At 40.1% G+C, this 25,344-nt stretch overlaps 1 protein-coding gene across 3 annotated transcripts in view; it reads right to left on the bottom strand.

Moving 5' to 3' along the window:
- WDR17 (WD repeat domain 17) overlaps positions 1-25,344 on the bottom strand; it is a 54,706-nt gene that overhangs the window by 8,221 nt on the left and 21,141 nt on the right. For 2 of the 3 annotated variants that reach the window (XM_010829910.1, XM_010829909.1), the window contains exons 10-23: positions 24,991-25,073; positions 22,430-22,516; positions 18,975-19,139; positions 17,084-17,286; positions 15,550-15,699; positions 15,332-15,462; positions 14,772-14,897; positions 13,136-13,291; positions 12,147-12,211; positions 8,998-9,130; positions 8,457-8,548; positions 7,109-7,208; positions 5,786-5,925; positions 2,507-2,618 (exon numbers count right to left, since the gene is read on the bottom strand). In XM_010829910.1, coding sequence (XP_010828212.1) covers positions 2,507-2,618; positions 5,786-5,925; positions 7,109-7,208; positions 8,457-8,548; positions 8,998-9,130; positions 12,147-12,211; positions 13,136-13,291; positions 14,772-14,897; positions 15,332-15,462; positions 15,550-15,699; positions 17,084-17,286; positions 18,975-19,139; positions 22,430-22,516; positions 24,991-25,073 — 1,743 coding nt within the window. The remainder of the gene's footprint in view (positions 1-2,506; positions 2,619-5,785; positions 5,926-7,108; positions 7,209-8,456; positions 8,549-8,997; positions 9,131-12,146; positions 12,212-13,135; positions 13,292-14,771; positions 14,898-15,331; positions 15,463-15,549; positions 15,700-17,083; positions 17,287-18,974; positions 19,140-22,429; positions 22,517-24,990; positions 25,074-25,344) is intronic. The other variant, XM_010829912.1, reaches the window with a different exon arrangement.

The following is a 25,344-nucleotide window of genomic DNA, read 5'->3' as shown; positions in this document are numbered from 1 at the left end:
CCCTTGGACTGCAAGGAGATCCAACCAGTCCATTCTGAAGGAGATCAGCCCTGGGATTTCTTTGGAAGGAATGATGCTAAAGCTGAAACTCCAGTACTTTGGCCACCTCATGCGAAGAGTTGACTCACTGGAAAAGACTCTGATGCTGGGAGGGATGGGGGGCAGGAGGAGAAGGGGACAACAGAGGATGAGATGGCTGGATGGCATCACTAACTTGATGGACGTGAGTCTGGGTGAACTCCGGGAGTTGGTGATGGACAGGGAGGCCTGGTATGCTGCGATTCATGGGGTCGCAAAGAGTTGGACACGACTGAGCGACTGAACTGAACTGAACATGGTAACTAACTTTCACTTGACCTTGAGACACAGCAACTTTATTTTGAGCAGGAAGGCAAAAAAAAGGACAAGCTCTTTATAGCTTTGTGTTTTAGCTTTGACCTTCTGAAATGCCATGAAGTGGAGATTTGAGCCTATGAAATTATATTACTGCAAAATGAAAAGCAATGTTTTTTCAAATAATTTTTCTGTTAAAACTGAGAATCTACTCTTCCTTCATGGAAGTTCTGCTTCCAAAACGTGGGTGGAGGTTAATTTAACTTTTATGTAAACTTCTAAGCACAGGTGTTAAGAGTGTGCTGGTTTGCTTCTTAGTGAGGCTACATAGCTTACTGCCCTGTCTCAGTAATGTTTGCAAACACTGTGATGCAGCTTCTGCTGCAGAAACATTTGTGTCGTGACGGAAGGTGATGTGGTTCATCCACAAAGTCAACTGTCTCCTTTGAGATTTGTCACTCTCATCCCTTCTCTTTTTTTTAAAATCCCCTTAAGTTACTAAGATTGTTTATTTATTAATGCATTTATTCAATAGTTTCATATTTTTTGCTGTTTCAAAAATATTGATTTATTTGGCTGTGCCAGGCAGGTCTCAGCTGTGGCCTGTGGGATCTAGTTCCCTGACCAGGGATCAAGCCCAGGCCTCCTGTATTGGGAGCATGGAGTCTTGGCCACTAGATCACCAGGGAAGTCCCAAATGGAGTATTTTAGACCCCTCAACCTCTCAAAAAATTTACAAACTAAATTACAAGTGCTCATGTGTATGTGACATTTCATCTAACGTTCCCCATCTGTATTCCCTGAAAGCCAGTTATTTGTTGAGCAACTACTATATGACAGGAACTGTGCCTGGTTAGACAGAAAAAACGTTTCTTCACTTTGATATATGCTCTGAGAGTAGAGGGAATTAATGGTCCCCACTGAGATTTCATTCTGACACAGAATATGATAACAGCAGGTTGATCATTCCTGTAGTTTTTACCCTTCATTCCTGTAGTTCTTACCCTATCTTAAAATTCTCAAAGCTATATAACTTAATATTTAAGTACAAGTTTTAGAGGAGTTGCTTGGTAGCCTAGTGGATTCCAGGCATTTACTACTGTGGCCCTGGGTTCAATCTGTGGTTGGGGAACTGAGATCCCCCAAGCTGTGCATTGTGGCCGAATACAATACACACACACACGCACACACATATATATATGGATTTTTAGTCTTGTGAAATTCTCCAGAGTTAGTAACACATTTACACATATTAACTAGTCTTTCTAAAGAGTTATTAATGAAGTCTGATCCAAGAGTCCAATTATACCCTTTTAGAATGTATGATAAAAGGAGCAGGTGAACACTGTTATAAAACTATGTACACAGATGATTTTCAAAATGAAAATCACATAGTGTGTACACGGTTTAATAATCTGCTTTTTATTTTACTGTTCTACAGCCATCCATCAATAAAAACAGAACTTCATCATTTTTTAACAGATTAACAGCACTGACATATAGAAATGTACCATAATTAATACAATCTCCTTATTGCTGAATATTTTGATCACTTTCGTATGTAATCTTGATAGATTCCTATATTCTGTAATGGAGCATTTATAAAAAGCACTTTAGAATAAGCATGCAAATTTCACCATAGTTCAGTAATTCTTTTCAAGATCCTATTTTTTAAAAGTCAGCCAGCATGCATATGTGGATGCTAAGTCACTTCAGTTGTTTCTCACTCTCTGCGACTCTATGGACTGTACCCTGCCAGGCTTCTCTGTCCATGGGATTCTCTGGGAGGGGGTACCTAAAGATGCAAAGGGCTTGCGATGGGCAGTTACATGTGTTGACACTCTCATTTCAACATTAACCAATTATGGCAAGTTCCTTACCTTCTCTGAGTTCACTTTCTTTATAAATTAGGAACAGTATGCCCTACTTTTCACAGTTTTGTGAGACTTGAGTCAATAGCCAACAGATGTGAAAATTTAGAACAGCCCTCAAAATACAGAAGAAATTCAATCAATGTTTTTTGTTACTGTTATAATTTTTGCTGTCTTTATAAGAGGATCCTGAAAGGATCACATGTTTGTTTCTCTGCAAGAATTTCTATTTGACCAAACCTAAAACTAACCAAATCACAGCACGGCATTCCAAATGGGAACAATGAGTATCGCTAGCATACCTTCTCATGAAGATCGTTTCTCTCTTCAGTACACCCTGGGTAGAAAGCACAGAGTTTTACTAACTGTAGTTCACTGTCAGGAGTCATGAGGAGAAGGTCAGCTGCCAAATCCCTATTCACATGACAAAAGGGGAAACGTCAATGAGGAAAAAACTGAGAAACAACGTTTTAGAACTCTTTCAAAGGAAGGAGAATCTCCCCTGCCTTTCTATTTACATAAAGAGTACTGATTTCCTACTTAATCATGAAATTCCTCTAAATGTAGATTACAGAAACCAAAGGGCATGAAGGAAAACTAGGTAATACCTGTATCCAACGGATGGAAAGCTAAAAAGAAAATAAATTTGAATATCATGAATATGTGATGAAAGCCAAGAAAAGGTGAACTTTTACCAGTAAGTGTAAAAGCAAAAAAGAAGTGTTCTTGGTTCTTGGTTATACAAGCATATTCTCTTAAGATAATGCAGCTATCTTAATAATTGTGTTTTAAATTTGTGGAGCTCTACTACTAGCCACGAGGATTATACACTTCACCTGGAGGTAAGCCTGGTCCATGTATTTCAGTGTATGCACTTGATCCTGGTTTCTGGTACACATACCTATGGCTGCATAAAGGAAGGGCTCTTGGAGGGAGTTAAGAAGAAACAAGTTTGCTTTCTATTAAAAGCATCCTCTGTGGCTCAGCAGTAAAGACTGCCTGCAATGCAGGAGCCACAGGAGACGTGGGTTCAGTTCCTGGGTTGGGAAGATCCCCTGGAGGAGGGCATGGCAGCCCACTCCAGTATTCTTGTCTGGAGAATCCCATGGACAGAGGAACCTGGTGGGCTACAGGCCTTGGGTTGCAAAGAGTCAGACATGACTGAACAACCAAGCATGCATGCAACACAGGATGTATGCTCAGTTGAAAGATCTTTAATCCTCTTCAAAATTTAATATCTATTTATAGTTTGCTCCTTTTTCAGTTTTTAGAAAGAAGTAATCATATTTTATTTGAATGAGACGCTGACTTCTAGCATAGAGTCAGTCACCTTTGTGGGTAAGTGTCTGAGTTAGATCTCACACTTCTGGTTGGGTTTGAGGCAGTAGGGAACTGGGTCCTCAGGAGGGCCGGTCAGTGTTAAGATCCATTTACATCTGACACCGATGGTGGGGCACCACTCAGTTCTAGGGGGAGGGAGCTCTTACATCACTGTGAGATACAGCTCAATTTTAGAGTAACTCTTAAGATTATCGATTCACTCTGAAGCCCCCAGACCCAACAGGAAAGACTGGGAAGCTCTGTTCTCTTTCTGACTTAGCTGTAGTCAGCTGAATGTCTATGTTCCCCCAAAAGCCCTAGGTTGACATCTAACCCTCAATGTGATGGTATTAGGAGGTAGAGTCTTTGGGAGGTTGCAGTGCAGAGCCCTGAGGAAAGGGGTTAGTGCCCTGATAAAAGAGGCCACAGGGAGTTTCCTAACCCTTTTCTCCATGTGAGCACAGCAAAAACAGCCAGTAAGAACCAGGAAGCCCGCTCTTATCAGACACCAAATCTGCCAGTTTACCTTGAACTTCTCTCTTGTTTGTAGGCCACCCAGTCTGTGGTATTTTACACTAAGATAGTAGCTAAGAGTACAAACTGTAAAGCCAATTTATGTAACCTTTAGTTTTGGTCATAAAATTTACTGAGACCAATAAGTCTCTGTAAACTTATGCTACCGTCGAGCATCCAGTGAACTGCACATGCAAGGACAGCAGTGTCCTTGGCTGTGATCGTTACCACCATCATCCTCTGTGCCGTTCCGCAGCGGCGTCTGCATCACCCGCTGTTCAGACTGGGGGTGTGTGTGCAGGCAGTGTGGAGAAGTGAAGTCCTGACGAGCAAGCTTATTTAAAATCTCTCAAGGTTCTAAGTATTTTGGGGAAAGCGAGGGCAGAAGTCTAAAATCATCTTTATTCAACAAGCCCCTGTTGAGGGTCAGGACTGTCTCCGTCATCCACGATGAAGCACGGTCCGCCCTAGGAAGCAGGCTCTGAGACACAAGGGAGAACAGCTCTGAGCTCCAGCCTCCCCAGGTCTTTCCCAGGTTTAACTCTGAAGAGCAGAGCTCCCCAGCCTCCGGGATCTAACGCCTGATGATCTGAGGTGGAGCTGATGTGATAATAATAGAAATAAAGTGCATAATAAATGTAGTATGCTTCAATCATCCCCAAACCATCTCCCCACTTCCGGTGTGTGGAAAAATTGTCTTCCATGAAACTGGTCCCTGGTGCCAAAAGGTTGGAGACTGTTGTCTTAAAGCATCACCGAAGTTGGTTCCAAGTGTACAGTCATACCATCTTTGTTATCACTCTCCACCAGAAAAGAGACTTTATTTTCTAAACCTTTAACTAATACACAAGTACCAGCCAGAATGAGTGTAGATATGCAGAATTTACAATGTGGGAATGTGTGGTCCTAATAATCTTAGAAAGTGCATGCCTATTGTTTCATGATGCTTTATGTGCTTGAAATATCACAAATTAGAACTGGGTGACTTCAGAATAAGTGATAGTAGATTTCATTATATGCTCACAGTAGTTCTTACTATTAATTCACATTCATAGCACTATTTCCTTCACAATCTTATTTTTTATTTACAAAGGAGACATTTAAAAATGCAATATCTTTAAATGTGATATTTTTAAAATATTGCATTTTAAAAATATCACATGCAGCTTTTTAAAAAATGCATTTTATCACTATGAAACTATTCTTTAACTTTAGAAATGCTCACCATGTACATATATATGTATATAATGGAATATTACTCAGACATGAAAAGGAGTGAAATCAGGTCATTTGTGATGATGTGGTTGGATCTAGTCTGTCATACACAGTGAAGTAAGTTAGATAAAAACAAACATCACATATTTTAATGCATATATATGGAATATAGAAAAGTGATACAGATGAACCTATTTCCAGGGCAGGAGCCCAACAAAGACATAGAGAAGAACTTGGGGACACAGCAGGGAAGGAAAGGCTGGGACTAACTGAAACCGCACCACTGATGCATACTCACCACCACGCATAAAACAGATAGCGAGTGGGAGGCTGCTGAATAACACAGGGAGCTCAGCTCGGGGCTCTGTGACGACCTAGAGGGGTGCTGGGATGGGGCTGGGTGGGAGGGGGGTCCAAGAGGGAGAGGATGTATGTATACATGTAGCCGATTCACTTCCCTGTACAGCAGAAACTATTAATAACATAATACTGTCGAGCAATCACACTCCCCATTAGAAAAGAAAAACGCTCACCACGCTGGGATCATCATGCACTTCCTCGCCAGTAACTCCAGGGCATAGTGGGTTGCGGGTGCTGCGGGCTCTCCCAGCACAGTGCCCACACACACAGCCAGCTCCAGCTCGTTTCCACGAATCAGGTACGCCATAGCCAGCTTGCTCAATGAGAAAATAACGCCTTCAGTTTCACAGGTGATAGGCAGGATCATTACTCCCCGCCAAGCTCACAAAGTAGATCAAGTTGTATTAACCTATAGCCAATTATTCTTTTAAGATGGTGAATGTAATATTTCTATAATGTACTTGTCCCTTCTCCAGGGGATCTTCCCGACCCAGGGACTGAACCCAGGTCCCCCAAATTGCAGGCAGATTCTTTACCATCGGAGCCACCAGGGAAGCCCACAGGGTACTTAGGCAAGGGCAACTACAATTTTCAGGTGGGAAAGCTGATAAAGGGACATAGAGTAATTTTTATAATTTAAGAGTTTCGAACCTTTGCTTACATTTTGGGAAAAGGCAATGGCACCCCACTCCAGTACTCTTGCCTGGAACATCCCATGGACGAAGGAGCCTGGTAGGCTGCAGTCCATGGGGTCGCTAAGAGTCGGACACGACTGAGCGACTTCCCTTTCACTTTTCACTTTCACGCACTGGAGAAGGAAATGGCAACCCACTCCACTGTTCTTGCCTGGAGAATCCCAGGGACAGGGGAGCCTGGTGGGCTGCCATCTATGGGGTTGCACAGAGTCGGACACGACTGAAGTGACTTAGCAGTAGCAGCTTACATTTTTGGAATTAACAGCGGTCTGTCTGCAATAGCCTCAACATGTCCTTCAGTCCATCAGAAAAAGTAAATTCTTAGAATCTTCCTCAGTAGTGTACAGTGATTATCAATTATCCCTTACAGTCAATATATCTAAGGACACATGCAAAATAGAACCGATATCTTTACTTAATGGTTTTCCCATGACATTAGTGGATTGAATGAAAAATAATTTAAAAACATAACTTGTGAAGAACATACTAAAGTGTTTATAAAAATAACTGCTTTCAAAAGTCAGATATTCTGAGTTCCAGGCCAGTGATTTTTCCCTTCACCACACTAGTGCTTCTCATATATGATAAAAACTTAGAGTAAGATTGTCACAAATATGTATCTTGTGATAAAAATTTAAAAATAGGTGAATAAAAGATTTCATAATCTGCAGAGTTAACTTGTGTTTATTGAGTACGGAATCGCTCAGGCTCAGAAAGCATGCAAAACCAGATCTTACACAGAAAGTCACCGTATCTTCCCCCTCAAACATCATGACACACATGAGCCACCCTGAAATGTACCTCAATATTGTCCACAGCCAGGTGGCAACAGGCGGCTAGAACTGCTCGGCCATCCTGAAAATACCATTCTGCCAGTTCTCTGCAGGCTTCCTGCAGGAGTCTAGGAAGAAGAAGCATACATATTCAATGGAAACACAAGGACTCCATCATAAAAGTGAATGGATGCTCTTTTATAATAAGCTGATTAAGGGATCAAACAAGATATAATTGTATATCCTTGGTTTAGGTATAGAGATTGATTTGGGGGAAAAAATCAGGAAAGCAGTCTTTCTTAGTAGATGAGCTGACGAACCACCTCCCTCTCCCAATTTTTCCTCTTTTCAGAAAAGCCTAATTTTAAGAATTTCCTATCCTACACTGAATAATTTATGCCTCAGCTATAGGGGCAATTAACATGAAAAGAACTATAGGTTGAAAATTTATGTGGAGATGGGAACAGGGGTAGTGTATGTTGCTAAGAGATCATTAAATGCCAAGTTTAGAAATGGCAGGGGACAGCAGTAAAGGAGCAGGAAGGAAAATGTCAGTCTTAATGCGCTCAACATTTTGTGATCATTTTTCACTTGATAAGTGTCGTAAAAGTTTAAATATCCTATTTTCTGGAGCAATGATAGGAGCAAAGAGAAGACACAAAGAAAGGCAGATTATTAGATTTGAAAATGGTCAAAAGGCTGGAGAATCCTAATTTCTATTCCTTTTAAAAACATAAGTATTTTGATTTATTTTTATTTTTAGATTAAAAAAAAAAGTTTACTGGATTACAGTTGATTTATAACATTGTGTAGTGTCTTCTGTATAGCAAAGCGAATCAACCCTTCCTTAGATACTTTTCCCGTATAGGTCATTACAGAGTGTTGAGTAAAGTTCCCTGTGCTATACAGTGGGTCTTTATCAGTTATGTTTTATATACACTAGTGTGTATGAGTCAAGAGGCCGGATGTTATTCTAGATGCTAACACCCGATTGTGAATGATGTCAGGGAGATGCTATCCACACCGAGGCTATGGTGAAACATTCACAAATAGCATTTTATTTTCACTGTCTCTCCTCCCCAGCAGGTTTGATCAGATTTTCAAGGATTTAGGTGCTTTATATGCAATTACTGTACTGAAATGCAGTTTGCTTTTCTGGAAGCTATGTAAGATGTGTGCAGGCTGTGTCTATGTGCCTGACTTTTCCCTCCTCATCCAGGGGCAGGTGCTGTCATGAAACGAGACTGCAGTGAGAAATGCAGTTGAGGACACGGGACAGCCAAGCGCTCTGTGTACAAGGAAGGATGATCTCAAAAGCCCCTAAAGGGAAACCAGCCACAAAAATATTGACTCCAAGCAAAGGATGAATCACTCACTCTTTAAAGTCTTCCTTGTAGATATCATCAGAAAAAGAAGGTCCTTTGGGTGTCGAAACATGGAAGGTCTGCATATTTCCCTCACAAGCAGCCTGGAATTTAATGCAATCTTTGGTTAATCTTTGGCTGTTGATAATAGATCAACTTCAGAAAATTATTTTGAACAAAGTATATTCAAACCACGTTTGAAATTTATACTACAATTTGGAGATACCCTTAGAATTTGGAAAACAAACAAACCCATAAATTACACTGTATCAACATGAAGCACCAAGTCTACTTGAAAGAGTTGTTCAAGTGTATACAATGTTCGGCAAAATAGACCAGATCAGAATTCAGAGATGCTTGCCTGTTTAAAGATCTAAAAGAAACTCAGTGTGATCAGAGCAAAGGCAGGGTGATGGAAAGGTCCAGGAAAGAAGGCCGGGATACGGGCAGAAGTCAAGGCACCTATGACTTAATCAATCACGTGAACATGACCACCCCCTCCCAAACACGCCCCCACAAAGCTGTGCAGCCCATGTAAATCACATGTTTTTACCTGTGCAACAAGCAGAGCTTCTTTAAGCTGACCTCTTGACATAAAAAAATGGACTAATTTTTTCACATCACCAATGGCTATGCAATACGGAATGACGTCATCCTTATCTTCCTGGATTAACTGATCAGCTCTCCTAATAAAGTAACAACAATGTTTTTTTAAGAAATACTAATTTCAAGGTTCTTAGCTGGACTCAGATTTTCTGAAATGCTGAAAATATCTAAAATTTGATCAGTATTCACAGAGACTTAGCTTTTTTTTTTTAAGACTTAGCTTTATAATCACACCATTATTGGAGGATAAAAGTTTTCTGAAACAATACTATAGGCACTTGTTTCTTCCATAAAACATTGCAGATTTTCCTATTTTAAAGGCGCTGCTGCTGCTGCTGCTGCTGCTGCTAAGTCGCTTCAGTTGTGTCCGACTCTGTGCGACCCCAGAGATGGCAGCCCACCAGGCTCCGCTGTCCCTGGGATTCTCCAGGCAAGAATACTGGAGTGGGTTGCCATTTCCTTCTCCAATGCGTGAAAGTGAAAAGTGAAAGTAAAGTCGCTCAGTTGAGTCCGACTCTTAGCGACCCCATGGACTGCAGCCTACCAGGCTCCTCTGTCCATGGGATTTTCCAGGCAAGAGTACTGGAGTGGTGTGCCATTAGGTCTTAAATCAATATAGCTTATCTACTAAAGTGAGGAATATATTTTTCTGAAAATAAGTTGTTACCTAGATATGTATGATGGAATATCTACTCTCAACTGGATTAATGTCTACTTTATTAAAGACAGAGAATTTTAAATGTCTTAATGGCACCATAATGAATGGACACACTCTAAATGCAAGCAGGCTAAAATCATGAAAAAGGATAATTTAAGAACACAGATATTGACAGTAAAACGCAAAACATTGTTAGTGCCCCAAGCAGGGTAGTTCAAAGAAAAATGTTCTAGATATTTGAGGGGGAGAGGGGCCCTGAGTTTGGAGATTATGGAGGATATACACGTCTGTCTGTCTCTTTCTCTCTCTTTGTATCCATTACTGTCTGTCTGTTTCTCTTTTCCTGTTTTTGGTCCTACTTTCTCAACGACCAACCTCATTAACTCCACTCTTAATGTTTAACCTTAGTTTTGTTGAAAACTAACTTGGTGTATTTAATCTATGCTGGCATTTGCATTAAACTTCATTTTAATTGCCAACCTCTGGGCAGGTGCAGTAGACACTTTTCATATGGTCTGCCTTCCCTGGTGGCTCAGATGGTAAAGAATCTACCTGCAATGCAGGAGACCTGGGTTCGATCCTTGAGTTGGCAAGATGCCCTGGAGAAGGAAATGGCAACCCACTCCAGTATTCTTGCCTGGAGAATCCCATGGAGGGAGGAGCCTGGCAGGCTACAGCCACAGGTTTGCAGAGTTGGACATAACTGAGCAACTAACAGATCACTGTTAACAGTCTTCAGTTCCTAGGGTTTTTCCCAACAAGGCTTTCACCATTTGACTCTGACTTCCCTGTTACAGCTGTTAAGAAACACTCTCTTCCTGGACATTTATAAGTTGGACTGAGAGGCTGCCTTTCAATCTCTGCAAATGGTTGAATCCATAAAACATAAACTTGGAAGTTGAAGGGAGATGATTTTCTGGCCACCATGTGAACTAAGGAGTAGAGAAAATCAGGCGGGTTGAAACAAAATTGTTCTGTGACATAAATATCCTCTGCTAACTTGACTTTATTAAGGTCTCAGTGGGAGCAAGGACTTTACAATTGTTTGGTGAGGGTACATGAACTGAGAATCACTCAGGATTCTTAGAGCTTAGGATAAGGAGCCTGCAGTCTGAGAGCTGGAGCCAGCCTATTGCTTCACTTATTTGGGGAGAGTAGTTGCTGGAAACGGTCCCCGTTCCCTTGGTTAATGTGTTAATCCCCCTGGATTTCATGCTTAGTCTCTGATTGATTTTATTGGTACTTGTGAGTCGCAGGTGAAATTTTTCTAAACCATGCAACAAAAACCAAATGCTTCATTTTTAATGCCAGAAACAAGGTAATTACTCACTAAATAGTACTCGTCGGTAACTGGCACGTAGTGAGGACTAAATATTTGTGGACTGAATGAATAGAACAGGATAGAGAATAGTCTTATGTTATGGGTTGGAATGCGTCCCCCTCACTGCCATCAAAAGATCCGTGGAAGTCCTAACCCATGTGCGTGCTTAGCCTCTTCAGTCGTGTCTGATTCTTTGCAACCCTATGGACTGCAGCCCACCAGGCTCCTCTGTCCATGGGATTTCCCAGGCAAGAATACTGGAGTGGGTTGCCATGCCATCCTCCAAGGGATCTTCCCGACCCAGGGATAGAACCTGTTTCTACTGCATTGCAGGTTGATTCTTTAAAGTGAACGTGACTTTATTTGGAAATTGGGTCTTTGCTGAAATAGTTAATATAGGGTTATACCAGATTAGGGTAAACTCTAAATCTGATATGACCGGTATCCTCATTCAAAAGAGGGAAATGTGGACTCAGAGACACATGGGGGATAATGCATGTGAAGATAAGGGGGCCACCAAAGTGCCAAGGGCTGTAACCACCAGAAGTCAGGGGAGAAGAGTGGACCTGATTCCTTCTCGAAACCTCCAAGAGAAAGCAACCCTGCCCACAGCTTGATAGCGGATCTCTAGCCTTCAGAACCTCCAGAATCGGGAGAGAACACATTTCTGTGATTTGAAACACTCTGTGGTCCTTTGTTATGGCAGCTCCAGTAAACCAATACACCTCAGAAAAAATCTCGTTTTGTGCGTTCCAGTCAAGGACATCCAGGTAACCTTGTTCAGTGGTAAAACGTCTTTACCATCAGCACTACTTGACATCCATACATTTCAACTGCAATACATTAAGGAGTGAGCATGTTGACTGATCCATCCTTTCCCCTATCAACATGGGGAAACTTGCCTTCCACCACTGTTCTTATCAGACGTCAGGTCAAATACAAAAATGCCAAAATGACTGATAACTGACTTGTTTATTGTATCAGGAGATACAAAATTCAGTTATCGTTTAAAACAACGGAAAAGTCAAAAATCCCAAGGGCTACTAGCATATGTACATGTTGTTTCCATTTTAACAAAACATCAAACGTCCATCTGGGCACAGACGGTCCGCCTCACCTCTGCATCAGCTTCTTCCAGTATTTCACAGACACGCTTGGCGCAACTGACAAGGCTTTGTCCCACTAGAACGGGAGAAAAGCAGAAACAGATGCATTTGGAGTGTGTGGTCTAATTCTTAATAGACATTTATTTTAAATGAACTCAAATCTATAGTGTTAGTTTTTAAGCTGAATACAGTCAGGAAAGCTGCTCTCATGGCGGGGAAGGAGCCACGCCTCTGCTTGGCTGTATTTCAGTCACCACCCACCTCCAGAAGGCAACCAACTTTCTCAATTTTAATAGGATGGATCCATCCTGACCTTTTTGGAGAACTCTGTTTTGCTAATTCTGTGCTCCCTAAAGATTGGGACATGCCAGAGGAGCACTCTTCAACAGCTGACCCTCAGAGAAGACACTTCTCTGGGCCAGCGTGGGATGGACAAAGTGTTAGGGGAGTCCACTGGAAGCAAATTAGCCAACATAGATTTTTTTTAGGAATCAGAGACTCCAGGCTTAGGCAGTGGTTCTCAAAGGCAAGGCTGTGTGAGGAGAAGCTGGGGGGGGGGGTTGTGTGTGTGTGTGTGTGTGTGTGTGTGTGTGTGTGCGTGTGTGTGTGTGTAGCTCTGTCATGTCTGACTCTTGCAACCCCATGGGCTGTAGCCTGCTAGGCTCCTCTGTCCATGGGATTTCCCCGGCAAGAATATTGGATTGGGCTGCCATTTTTTTCTCCAGGGCTTGCTTAGAAAAGCACCATGTTGGGCTCCATCCCTGGAGCTCCCGAGCCTGTCGTCTGGGTGGGAAATGCATATCTAATGATGTATCTATTGATAACAACATTGACACTGCTCCCTGGGATCTCACTGCAATAGCTCCTGCTCTGAGGCACACCCTTGATATCAGGTGAGCACAGGACCAACCAGACCTGGAGAAAGACAAGCTTGAAATTGAGTATTTAACTAAGAATACTGTTGTTAAACTCTTTTGATTTTGCTTTAACAGCCCATTACCTCTCCAAGTTCAACCATCAGCTCACAGTATCTCTGAATCTGTCCCAGCCGCAAGTGTATCTGGGCAGCTTCCTTCAGTCTTTCCTCTTTGGTAGGGACACCAATACCACCACCAAACTTAGACATCTTCACTGTGGTGAGTTCTTGGGCTTCAGACTGGGTACGAAGAAAATGAAATTTCCTGAATTTTGTTACACAAGAGCTAGTGATAACTGATGATTATAAAAGCATCATATGGATACAGACTTTATAAACATACAGAGCTGGAAATTAAATATTTTTTTTAAATCACTGCTTTTTGTCCATAAAGCATAAAGTTCTTTAAATGTAATATTTTGTTATGGTAGATAGTGGGGTTCGGATGTGGCTGGTGCTGGTGGGAAGAAGCTGAATCCAATTTTTCTTAAAACTCACCAGAAATCTGGAGGTCAAAAGGAAGTGAGTGATAAAGTAATATGTGACTGGTGGAAAAAAAATATATAAAGGATTTTAATAACAACCTAAAAATTACTGGCTCACTCTCGTTGGCTTTTATAGTGCCAAAGGTAACTGTTATAGTCATTAGGTGCTTGTAATCAAAGCAGAGACATTACTTTGCCAACAAAGGTCCGTCTAATCAAGGCTATGGTTCTTCCAGGGGTCATGTACGGATTTGAGAGTTGGACTACAAACAAAGCTGAGGGCTAAAGAATTGATGCTTTTGAACTGTGGTGTTGGAGAAGACTCTTGAGAGTCCCTTGGACTGCAAGGAGATCCAACCAGTCCATCCTAAAGGAGATCAGTCCTGGGTGTTCACTGGAAGGACTGGTGCTGAAGCTAAAACTCCAATACTTTGGCCACCTCATGGGAAGAGCTGACTCACTGGAAAACACCCTGATGCCGGGAAACACTGAAGGCGGGAGGAGAAGGGGACGACAGAGGATGAGATGGTTGGATGGTATCACCGACTCAATGGACATGAGTTTGAGTAAGCTATGGGAGTTGGTGACGGACAGGGAGGCCTGGTGTGCTGCGGTTCATGGGGTTGCAAAGAGTCAGACACGATTGAGAGACTGAACTGAACTGACTGAATCAAGAAGTACTTCTTATGGAAATGACTGTTTCTTACACCATGAAATCCATACCCCTGGCACAGTGCTCCCCATGGTCTAACAGTTAAGTCAACCACTGATACTTCAAATATAAAAGCTTTTTCTTCTTTCTCATCCCAGGACTGGTTTGCTATTGGCATTGCATATCACTTCATGTACAAGGTGTACTGAAATCCATGAAAGGATAAGGTATGATCATTTTTAATAAAACATATCCCAGAAGACAGCCTAGCAGGCCTCTGAGACAAAAATCACACACATGATCATCTGGTAATAGGGTGAAGGTAAAACATTTCAGGGATCTTCCAAGTGGCGTCTGAAGAATTTCATGAGATTCACTCTGTGGAGATCATGACTGCCTTAGTCTGCTCCCAAAAAACTCATACTATCATGATCAATTTTTATTGAAGATTTGTCTCTTTAGTGTTCATTTCTTTTAGCCTAACCACTCTAATTATATACATTAAAATAATTTTCATATTTTAATGACAAAAAGGCAAAAGTAATTTTTGTTTTAGCACAGCACAATTGCATATGCTACTTACCGTTCTGAATTTAATCAGATGCTTCAAGTGCATTATTCCTTTGCAGTAGTTCTGAGGAAGTAAGCTATCATCTTGCCCTTTTATCACTGCAACTAAGTTCCATAAATTGTCACTGCCACCTGGAGGCTAAAAAGTTGATACAAGACACCCAAAGACATAACATGAAGTAAAAACTTCAGAGCATTTTGCATCTTTAAAAATACAACGCAGGCATATAAAACTTGAGAAATTAACAAAACAATATTTTCCTTATTGTTGATTTTTAAAAAAAGAAATTTGTGTCTCTTTATTTTTATTTGTGTTTTTGACCACACACCAAGCTGCATGCAGGGTGGTCTTAGTTTCCTGGCTAGGGATCGAAGCCAGACCCCTGTATTGGGACATGCAGTCTTAATCATGGACCACCAGGGAGATTCCTACCTTACTTACAGGTTCTGGTTTCCATTTGCTTTCCTACACTGGGACAACACACGTAAAGATGTGAACTTCATGACAAAAAGTCATCATGACTCTTTTTGGCTAAAGGGGAAATTTTCACATTTAATTCTTGCAATACTTACAGATAAACATTCTGAAAACCATCTGAGTTTTTTCACACGAAGGTTTCCACTTAGCTTCTCTATCTCCTGTTTGATATCTCTTGACACTTTGCCGCAGAGCAGAGGGGGCGCGCCCTGCTCTATGGCAGAATCTGGAGAAGGGACACAACCTAATGAGAAAAGCAAGCTTATCAAACCGTATTTAGAAACAAGGTCTAATACGTGCAGAGTTTCAACACCTGTGTTCCCGAGGATTTCTTCCCAGGGTCTGTCTGCCAGAATATTTATTTGTAAAGGAGTGATTAATGGTGTTAATGACCAGAGTCTCACTGTAGAGTCCCGGGAGCACGAGGCCATTGTGAAGGGGCGGCGTGGGTGGCATGTTAAACCTGGTGGAAGAAATAAAGCCATTTACTAAAGGAAGCACTGAAAAAAATGTATTTATATGTACCTCCTAAGTGTGAGAAGTGTTAGTCGCTCAGTTGTATCTGACTCTTTGTGACCCCGTGGACAGTAGCCTGCCGGGCTCCCCTGTCGTGGGATTCTACAGGCAAGAATACTGGAGTGGGTTGCCATTCTCTTCTCCAGGAGATCTTCCCAACCCTGCGATGAAACCCAGGTCTCCTTCATGGCAAGCAGATTCTTTTACCTTCTGAAACACCAGGGAAACCCTACTTTCTCAGAACTGAAGTTATGAAGAAATGCTCTAAATAACATTTCTGTCTTGGCAATAAATGATACACGGATGTTTAAAACAAAAAAGTACTCAGCATCTTCTTTAGATAGGAATACAGGGTTGAATAATTATTAGAAAGCAGACGGTCCTGGATGAAAATGTTGAAGTTGCATTTCAGTTGGTGTATCAGCAAACTGACAGTCATATCAATGGAATACACAGTGATCTGTGAGTTAATGGTTGGCTGTTCTCATTACAAGATAAAGAAAGATTTGAGAACCTTGCACTTTAGAACGTCCACCAGTGGGCTCTGTCCCATCCTCAGTCCTGCACTGCAGTAACTGAAAGGCCCTGGGGTCAAGCATACGGGCACAAACGACTAGATTAGGGCTGTGTGTGTATACTCAGTCACTCAGTCACGTCCGACTCTTCCATGACCCCATGGCCTATAGCCCGCCAGGCTCCTCTGTCCATGGGATCCTTCAGGCAAGAATACTGGAGTGCACTAGTTAGGGTTACCTTCCCTCAATGACCATTTTGCATTGGTACTTCAACTACTTAACCCCATCCATGTTTGGGTGCTACAAATGAGAGCAAAGTGATGTGCAAAAGATAAGAAATCTGATTTTCCATTCCCAACTCATTTATACTACAAAACTTTGTACTATATTAAAAAATAAAATACTGCCCTAAATATCCAAGAATAAAGGTAAAGGAATGGCTAGATAAGTCATAACTAAGTTATGACTGATTTCCTATTTTACAACTTACTGTTGAGGTGATGGAAAGTGAGAAAAACCCAAGCCTCACAGGTGTATATGTGCAAGGGTGTGTGTGTGGGGGTGTGTGCTTCTCTGCAGAGACAGGGACACCACAGTGCTAACAACAGCTATCTCCTAATCTTTTCTGGGGGTGTTTTCTATTTTCTTCCGTGCATTCTGCTATCGAAAGAGTAAACTTCTTGAATGCATACTTTCCAATAAGGTAAGTCTTATTTCAAAATGAAACACTGTTAAGATTTCTTCAAAAATATTGTATTCCTCAGAAACTAAATCATTAATACAGCAAAGTTTAGAAGTACATGAAAAACACTTTACCATATACATCTGCACCGTGATCACATACAGTATCCAAACATATTCCTTCTCGTGTGTCCCACACTTTTATAGTATAGTCCCAGCTGCCAGATATTAGCAGGTATGGGATCTCAGTATTCCACATCAGTCCCCTCACAGGTGCCGTGTGTCCACTAAGAATATTTATGCATGCATCTTGAGTGTAATCCCAGATTCGAACAGAACTGAAAACAGAATATTATACATAAATACCATTCAACTTATAATTTATCTAAAGGGTCAATATATTTTTAATGGAGCGTATATTGTTAGTGATTATTTCTTAGCGTACTGAAAAAGAAGTTTATCTTTAAAGATATGTTGATTCTCCACAGCAGAAAGAATGAATAATTAGTTGGGCTAGAGCCAGGCTATTACAATATTTCTTCTTTACTTTTGCTGGTCATTTATTACTGATACTACATATATGATTTCACAATTTATATGTTTGGAAAAATTGCCTTCTTAAATTATCCAGAGCAGATAAAGGCCAAGAAAAAATATGACTAACAACATGTATACAATCATTTAAATGCACTCAGACTATTTGTATCATGAAAATACAGCATATATGATGATGGATATTATTTGAAAAATCAATTCCTATCTATGCTTCTTAAAAAAGACTTTATTGGAGGATAATGACTTTTCAATGCTGTGTTAGTTTCTGCTGTACAACAAAGTGAATCAGCTATATGTGTATATATATATATACACACACAACTCTCCCTCTTGAGCCTCCCAGGCCTCCATCCCACCCCTCTAGGTCATTACAGAGCTCTATGTTTTTATCAACACAGTAAACAGTGCATGTTTATGTCAGTAAAATAAGTTTCTTAGTCTGTGGAGTCACTCTCAGATCAAGTTCAAAATTTAAATACAAATGGATGCATAATATTACTGGAGTTTACTGACTGTAGAATACAAATATTATTGAAGTAAAATTTTAACTCAAAATCAATTTAAGACCTCCATATGCCAACTCTGCTTGGATAACTCATAATTATCTTTTAGTTACAGATTTACATCAACCTGAAAATATCAAAATATTGATACTCCCAAAGGTTATATTACACCATTAGAAGATACATCACATTTTTATTTAAGGCATATATCTCTTTCCGCTTTATATAAAAAAAAACTTTTCTTCTTCTCTTTTATACTAGGACAGGATAATGTGGCTACTATTACAACTTTTACTAGCACAAAGTAAGACTTTTCTTACCTAAATTTATCTCCTATTCAAATAGCCCAAACTATGCAAATACATCTGGATGTAAAATACAGACAAGATTTCAGAAACTTTCACAAACCCAGAAAAAAAATGTTAAATCATTCTCATTTCTAAAATATCTTCTCTTCATGCTAACACATATAATCATCTTTTATTTCATTCTTAATGAAAACAGAGTACAGCTGTTTTCCAATTAGATATGAGAACATTATAAACTCTTCTCTATATTTTACAAAGATTTACTGTTTCAGACATTTTCCCCAGACCCTTCTACAATTTTCATTTCTGTTAACTCTGTTCTTAGTAAGATAGAAATAAGCATCTACAGCGAGCACAATAACCTCCTCCAGGGGATTTTCCCAACCCAGGAATGAACCCAGGTCTCTAGCATTGCAGGAGGATTCTTTACCATCTGAGCCATCAGGGAAGCCCAAATAAGGACACAGAAAGCATGAATATGACATTAAGTAAGGAAAAATTTTTAGATGTGTGCAGTTAGATACTTGCTAACTGCCTACTTATTAAGTACATATTTAGAATAGTTCCACATACAAGCTGGATAATATAAATAAGCACATTTCTAGAAAACTGCATGCTTATGAGTTTCAGGACTAGAAACAAGAATCCAAAAGTACATACCCATCATCAGAGCCGCTGCAGAGAGTCCCCTCCCTCAGAGGAGACCATCTCACATGGAACACTTTCTCCGTGTGCCCGCTGAACACCTTCAGTGGCTGATCCGAGCTGGTGGCCACATAATAGACACGAACATTTTTGTCTTCACAGCCCGTGGCTATCATGTCTCTGAAACATCATCAGTGGCCATTAAAAAAATGAGAGGGTTGATAATACGTGGTACTGATCATTTTTAAATGTACACTGTACTAATTTCTAAAACTAGAATGCTCTGCTCCCTTCACGAAGTTACACTACAAACTGACGTAAGCAAAAACATCATTTATAGAAACTGCTCTAGTGCAGTTAGCTTCTCAAGCTTCCCTTTTAATCGGGTAAATTTTTTATTTCCCTCAGATGAGAGATAATGGTATATTTACTTCTCTATGTTTGTTTTTTCAAGATGCCCAGATTCATAACTTGAATATTTCTCAGACCTTTATATTTTGCAACTATTGGAACTTGAAAAGGGTCCCAAATGGTCAGTGATTGAGATTTGTTGAATTGCTAGTAGGCAAGTTATTAACTACTATGCGCCCTGACTGCCAGTAGATTTTTTTTTTTGGTATTGGTACAAATAGCAATGTTTCCCCCAGAAGTGTACTAGAAAACTCCCCAAAGACCAGGGTTGACTCATCTAACAGTAAGTCAGCCACAGTCCTGGTTTTCCAGTTCTCTTTGGTGGTTTCCCCAACTTGAGATGCTTAACTGTTTGATCCAGAAGAATCCTTTGGAAATATAATATGTGGGTACGATCTTTAAATGATCATTGCTCATTATTCTTCCGAGAGTGAGACAAGCTAAGCAACTAGCTACACCTTAGTGGTCATGCCTGGAGTACCAGTGGAACTGAAGTACTAGGCACACCTGTGAAATCATGAACCAGACACAACAGTCTCTCCAAGGAACATTAACAATCACAGAAACAGTCCCCAGGCCCAAAAGTAAAGAGGGGAAGCTACACATTTTAGACCCAACTGTCATCAAAACCTCAAAACTTCAAACTGCTGATTTTTGTCATATTGGTTATAATAGCTGTATTTATTAAAGCTTACAAGTCAAAATAAATCTTTAAACTAGCATGCTGGTTGGTCTGTAAATGTATAGATTACATGCACCCAAGGCTCAATGATAAACAGGCTTGTTTCTCTATGTGGGAAAATATATTTTGCATAATACAAATACTTACATGTACACAGGAGTATATTTTATATATGTATATGCAGATACACAGATATAAAATCTTAGAAATGAAAAAAAATTTAAAAATGTACACACAGCTATCCAAATTATAAGTTCAGGAATATGAATAAACTTTTATAAGTTCAAGATGTTTTTCACTTATCTCCTAAGACACTAAGTGGAATATAAATACAGAAATTAGAACATTTAGAAAAGATTTTTAAAAACAAAAATGAAATGTCAAAATGAAAAATGAAATTTATTAGACAGGCTTACCAGTAAACATAAAAGTTAAGTATAAAGGACTATTTTTTTTTAAAGCTTTCTTAACCAACAAAGCATACTGCATTCATATCTTTTTTTCCCCCTGAATGGTCAAATTCTTAAATTCTTATTAACCCTATAAAAGAGGGAAATAAGAATGTGGAACGATTCTGTTGATCAGATACAGGTAATTCTACTCATTTGTATGTGCAACAAGTATTTACTACATGTCTACTTTTTCAAGGCATAGTGAGAGTTAGAAGCACAGTGTTCTACTAAGAATACACTGTGAAAAATAGAGAACCATTGCTTATCTCAGGGAGAGGTAGCCAATTCGCAACTAAAACTTAATTTTCTGATGTTAAGTGTCCTAACTACAGTGGAAATTTATCTAAGATGGGGCTCATGGAAGACTTTTCTGCAGAAGTGGTTCCTGAGCTGAGAGACAGGGAGAAGTTATTTATGCCCAGGTCGGTGTGGACTGGGTGGGGTGGGGTGGGAAGGAGAATCCTAGATGCAGGTGAAAACAGGAGCAAAAGCCCTGGGGCGAATATGAGCTGGCTGGTTCAAGAAGCTGAAGGCCACTGTGGCCGGACCTAAGAAGCAGAGGTAGCGAGGCCTGGAAAGAGATAAGGCACAGAGGAGCCCTGCCTGGCTAGGACTCTGCATGTCATCCCAAGATCAAAGGGAAACTGCTGGGAGATTTAAGCAACAGAAAGCTGTGCTCACATCTGCATGTTTCGATGCTCACTCTGGCAGCCACCTGGAGAACACAGACAGAGGAAGTTGTGACAACAGGTGTGAACTCTGAAATTGATTTAGAAGGCTTTTGTGGAAGTCCCCAAATAGACACATGTCACTGGTTCAGTGGCTGGGGGTGACTAGGAAAAGAACAATTAGATGGAGGCTATGACAGGAATCGAGGGCTGACTGGAGGTGACAGCTGAGGGATGTAAAGTCTAAAAAGGAGACAAGCATCTGGGTTTCAGCGGTTTGTTGCTGGCACTTTCAGGCCACCGAGATGGCCCACACTGCAGAGGAGCTGGTTGTGTGCTCACTTCAGAATCTTTATTGTGTGTTACAAATTCCATATTTACTGGAGGAGATGCATAGGGTCATGATTTTGTATAACCGTGATTTGATGCAGAACCCAGTGCAATATGGTTTGAATATTTCATATGTATATTTTAAAAGCATAATTCACATTATTTTCACAATATTTAAAGAAAGTTTGACTTCTTAAATACAATTTGTTGTTCTTGTTCAGTCGCTCAGTCATGTCCAACTCTTCACAACCCCAAGGACTGAAGCATGCCAGGCATCCCTGTCCTTCACTATCTCCCATATATTTGGTGGGATATATCTGATCCCACATATTTGATGGCATATAAATGTAATTTACATCCTATCAAAGAGAGGTGTGAAACACAAGACTCTTGGAAGTGCAATGGCTTAAAGGATCAATTTTAGTGGAGGTTTGATGTGGGTTAATTTTTAAATCTAAGCTGATCTTTACATGGTAAATACCAGGCTCTTAAGCAAGGCTGACCTTTCAAAACCATTCTAAGCTCCACATCTTGGGAAATCACCCCCTGTCATGGCATTCACATCAGGTGGAGGCAATGGAAAGTCATGGGGACAGTGCACTGCAGAGATTGCTAAGAGGGTTAGAGCAAGGGCCACATCTCCGCAAGCCACACACAGATTGCACTGACTTCCTTTTTCATTAGTGAGCTGTATGCTTTTCCCTAAAGCAGCAGAAAGTTGGTGCAAAGTAGGAATCACTATTCCTAAATCATGTAAAAACTTCATGGAATAAAAATAGATGGTTAAACATGCAGTTCCAAGACGAGATAAGGGGAATATCACCTAAAAAGAGTGATGAATATTACTAATGAGAATAACATCAAACTTTATGGTTATTCAAAATCTTCTAAATGTAATTATTACTTATTTCAGGAAAAAATACTTACTTGTTGTTTTGGCTCCAATCACAACCAAATACTGCAGCTGGATGTCTGTATTTGTGTAGTATTTTACCATCAATTGTTCGAATTATACTGAAATTAAGTATAATATGTTAATAGAAAATTACAACATTCTAAATATGTTATTCAAAGGAAGAAAGCCAAAACTATGTAATTTAAACGAAAGTGTTTTAGCGTAGAGACCTTGTCTGCAAAGCACAGGGAACATTTAAAAGTACCATGTAAATGATATTATCATTATGATAAGTATATTTACATTACATAGTATTAATTATGGCAATCCACTGAACCCTATTTAAAGGAGATACTTTCTTATTTAGAAAATATTTTATTTATTTAGGAAATACATAGTATAATACACATATTTTAAAACACAAGCATTAGATTTTCAGCTTCAAAATTTAACAGTTGAAAATTTATGTTTAACACAACGCATTTACAGTGTTGGTTGTATGTATTATTACACCAAATCTAAGACATGTAAGTCATTATAATATTTTCATGGCACATTTTTAAGGGATACAATTAGAAATCTGGAGGAGCCCTTCTCCCCAAATACATTCCATACACTTTTAATGTAAAAATAAATGAAGCTTAAGACCCTACTGTTGGAGCAGGAAATGGCAACCTATCCAGTATTCTTGCCTAGAAAATTCCACGGGCAGAGGAGCCTGGTGGGCCATAGTCCATGGAGTCGCAAAGAGTCGGACATGACTGAGCACACAATATCCTTCTATATTATTACCATAACACAAGGGCTATTAATTCCATTAGGAACACAAAGCTGTGTGTAAATTAATGTACTGCAAAGCTTTAAAAGTCTTTGGAAAAGACCCTTTAAAAATATCCCTATGTCAAAGTGAACATGTTAGTCGTTCAGTCTTGTCTGACTTTTTGTGAACCTGTGGACTATAGCCCACCAGGCTCTACTGTCCATGGAATTCTCCAGGCAAGAATACTGGACTGGGCAGTCATTCCCTTTTCCAGGGGATCTTTCTAGGCCCACCAAAACTTTTGAGGCTACTAGGGAGTGGTGGTAACCTACACTTACAAATATTTAGTGAGACTGTGGTATTTATCAAGTAAGTTAATGTCCTGAAAATACACGGTAAAGCTAACTGCTGCTAAGTCGCTTCAGTCGTGTCTGACTTTGTGCAACACCATAGATGGCAGCCCACCAGGCTCCCCCGTCCCTGGGATTCTCCAGGCAAGAACACTGGAGTGGGTTGCCACTTCCTTCTCCAATGCATGGAAGTGAAAAGTGAAAGTGAAGTCGCTCAGTCATGTCCGACTCTGTGCGACCCCATGGACTGCAGCCTACCAGGCTCCTCAGTCCATGGGATTTTCCAGGCAAGAGTACTGGAGTGGGGTGCCATTGCATTCTCCGGTAAAGCTAACTACATTCAGCTCAGTTCAGTCGCTCAGTCGTGTCTGACTCTAACTACATATCCCCTAATAAAAAAACCCTTAGGTACATCTTTCGTACTCTGGTATGTATCAATTAGCAAATAGTCATTTTCAAGGGAAAAACTCCTAATACTGTTGTTTCTGAAAATTTTAGCTTCCTGATACAGATGTTTGGTTTCCACAACTTCCGTATTTTCCAATGAAGTTAAAAAGTGAGAATGAGAAGACTGGGCGGGATACAGCAAAATCCAAGAGGAGATAAACTCTACTATTTCTCAACAACAATAAATTCCTATACCACGTGTCAAAGATGACAATACCTATAGCTATATGGTAGTACCACTGGATTAAAAACTTTTTTAAACTCAAGGGCAATTCTTCCCTTACATATATTTCTTAGAAAACTACTTTTCCCTGGGACTCACATATTTCTGAAACACAGGGTCAGAGAAGTTAGTTAGAAAATAGGCATTTCCTACAGCATGACCTTATTCCTCCTTGAAAAGCCTTTTTATCCTTTTTAAAAGAATAACATCTACTGTGAACAAGTTTCTAGAGCACTTGATATCTCTTGAGTCACTTGGGAAATGAAATACCCCTTCCTCAAAACGTGATGAGAATTAGACTCTGAAAGTACGTGAAGTTGCTTTGAGGCAAGTCACAGTATTTTAGTTATAATTTGAGTAGTATTTACATTTAGAAAGCAATTGGTGGTTTATTTTTAAACATCATTGCATTGTTATTTATTACTGATATATCACAGCAGTGCATGTGCCTATATATGGAGCTGCTAAGTCGCTTCAGTCGTGTCTGACTCTTTGAGACCCCATGGACTGTAGCCTGCCAGGCTCCTCTGTCCATGGGATTTTCCAGGCAAGAATATTGGAGTGGGCTGCCATTTCCTCCTCCAGGGAAGCTTCCTAACTCAGGGATCGAACCCGGATCTCATCTGCTGCACTGGCAGGCAGGTTCTTTACCACTAGTGCCAGCTGTGAAGCCACCGTAAGTAATATTTATGACAGCTGGCAGAGCTGTACAAACAGAATCTTATCAAATATTTTAATACAGGTGCTAACAGCAGACACTTATATTATCAAATGCATCTTTATAAACAGTGTGATTTCATACACAGTACTTACCAGTAACCATCACCACTGCAGGTTGCTATTCTTTTGGAATCTTTATGACTCCAGGCAATGCAGAATATCCCATTTTTTCCATGCTTCAAAAAATGCAAAATACCTATCAATAAGAAATAATTCACCCCTTTTTTCTCTTATTTATTTACTTCTTCTAATATTACTTTTCTATTAGGAACTTGCTCTAGATGATGCTACAGAGACATTATTGTGAACAACAGAAAGCTGAATACACACTTAAAGAATGCGTAAAGCCATCACACTTAAGAAACAAAACGATTGTTTTAAGACATAAACTGGGCGGCTCTATTTCCTTTTTGGGGACACTGATAAAGGCCCAAAGTCTGTGTCAGT

This window comes from Bison bison, unplaced genomic scaffold, assembly GCF_000754665.1.
Source record: "Bison bison bison isolate TAMUID 2011002044 unplaced genomic scaffold, Bison_UMD1.0 scf7180017864514, whole genome shotgun sequence".
NCBI lineage: Eukaryota > Metazoa > Chordata > Mammalia > Artiodactyla > Bovidae > Bison > Bison bison.
Note: the sequence above shows the minus strand (reverse complement) of the source record. Positions and strands in the feature narration are given on the sequence as shown.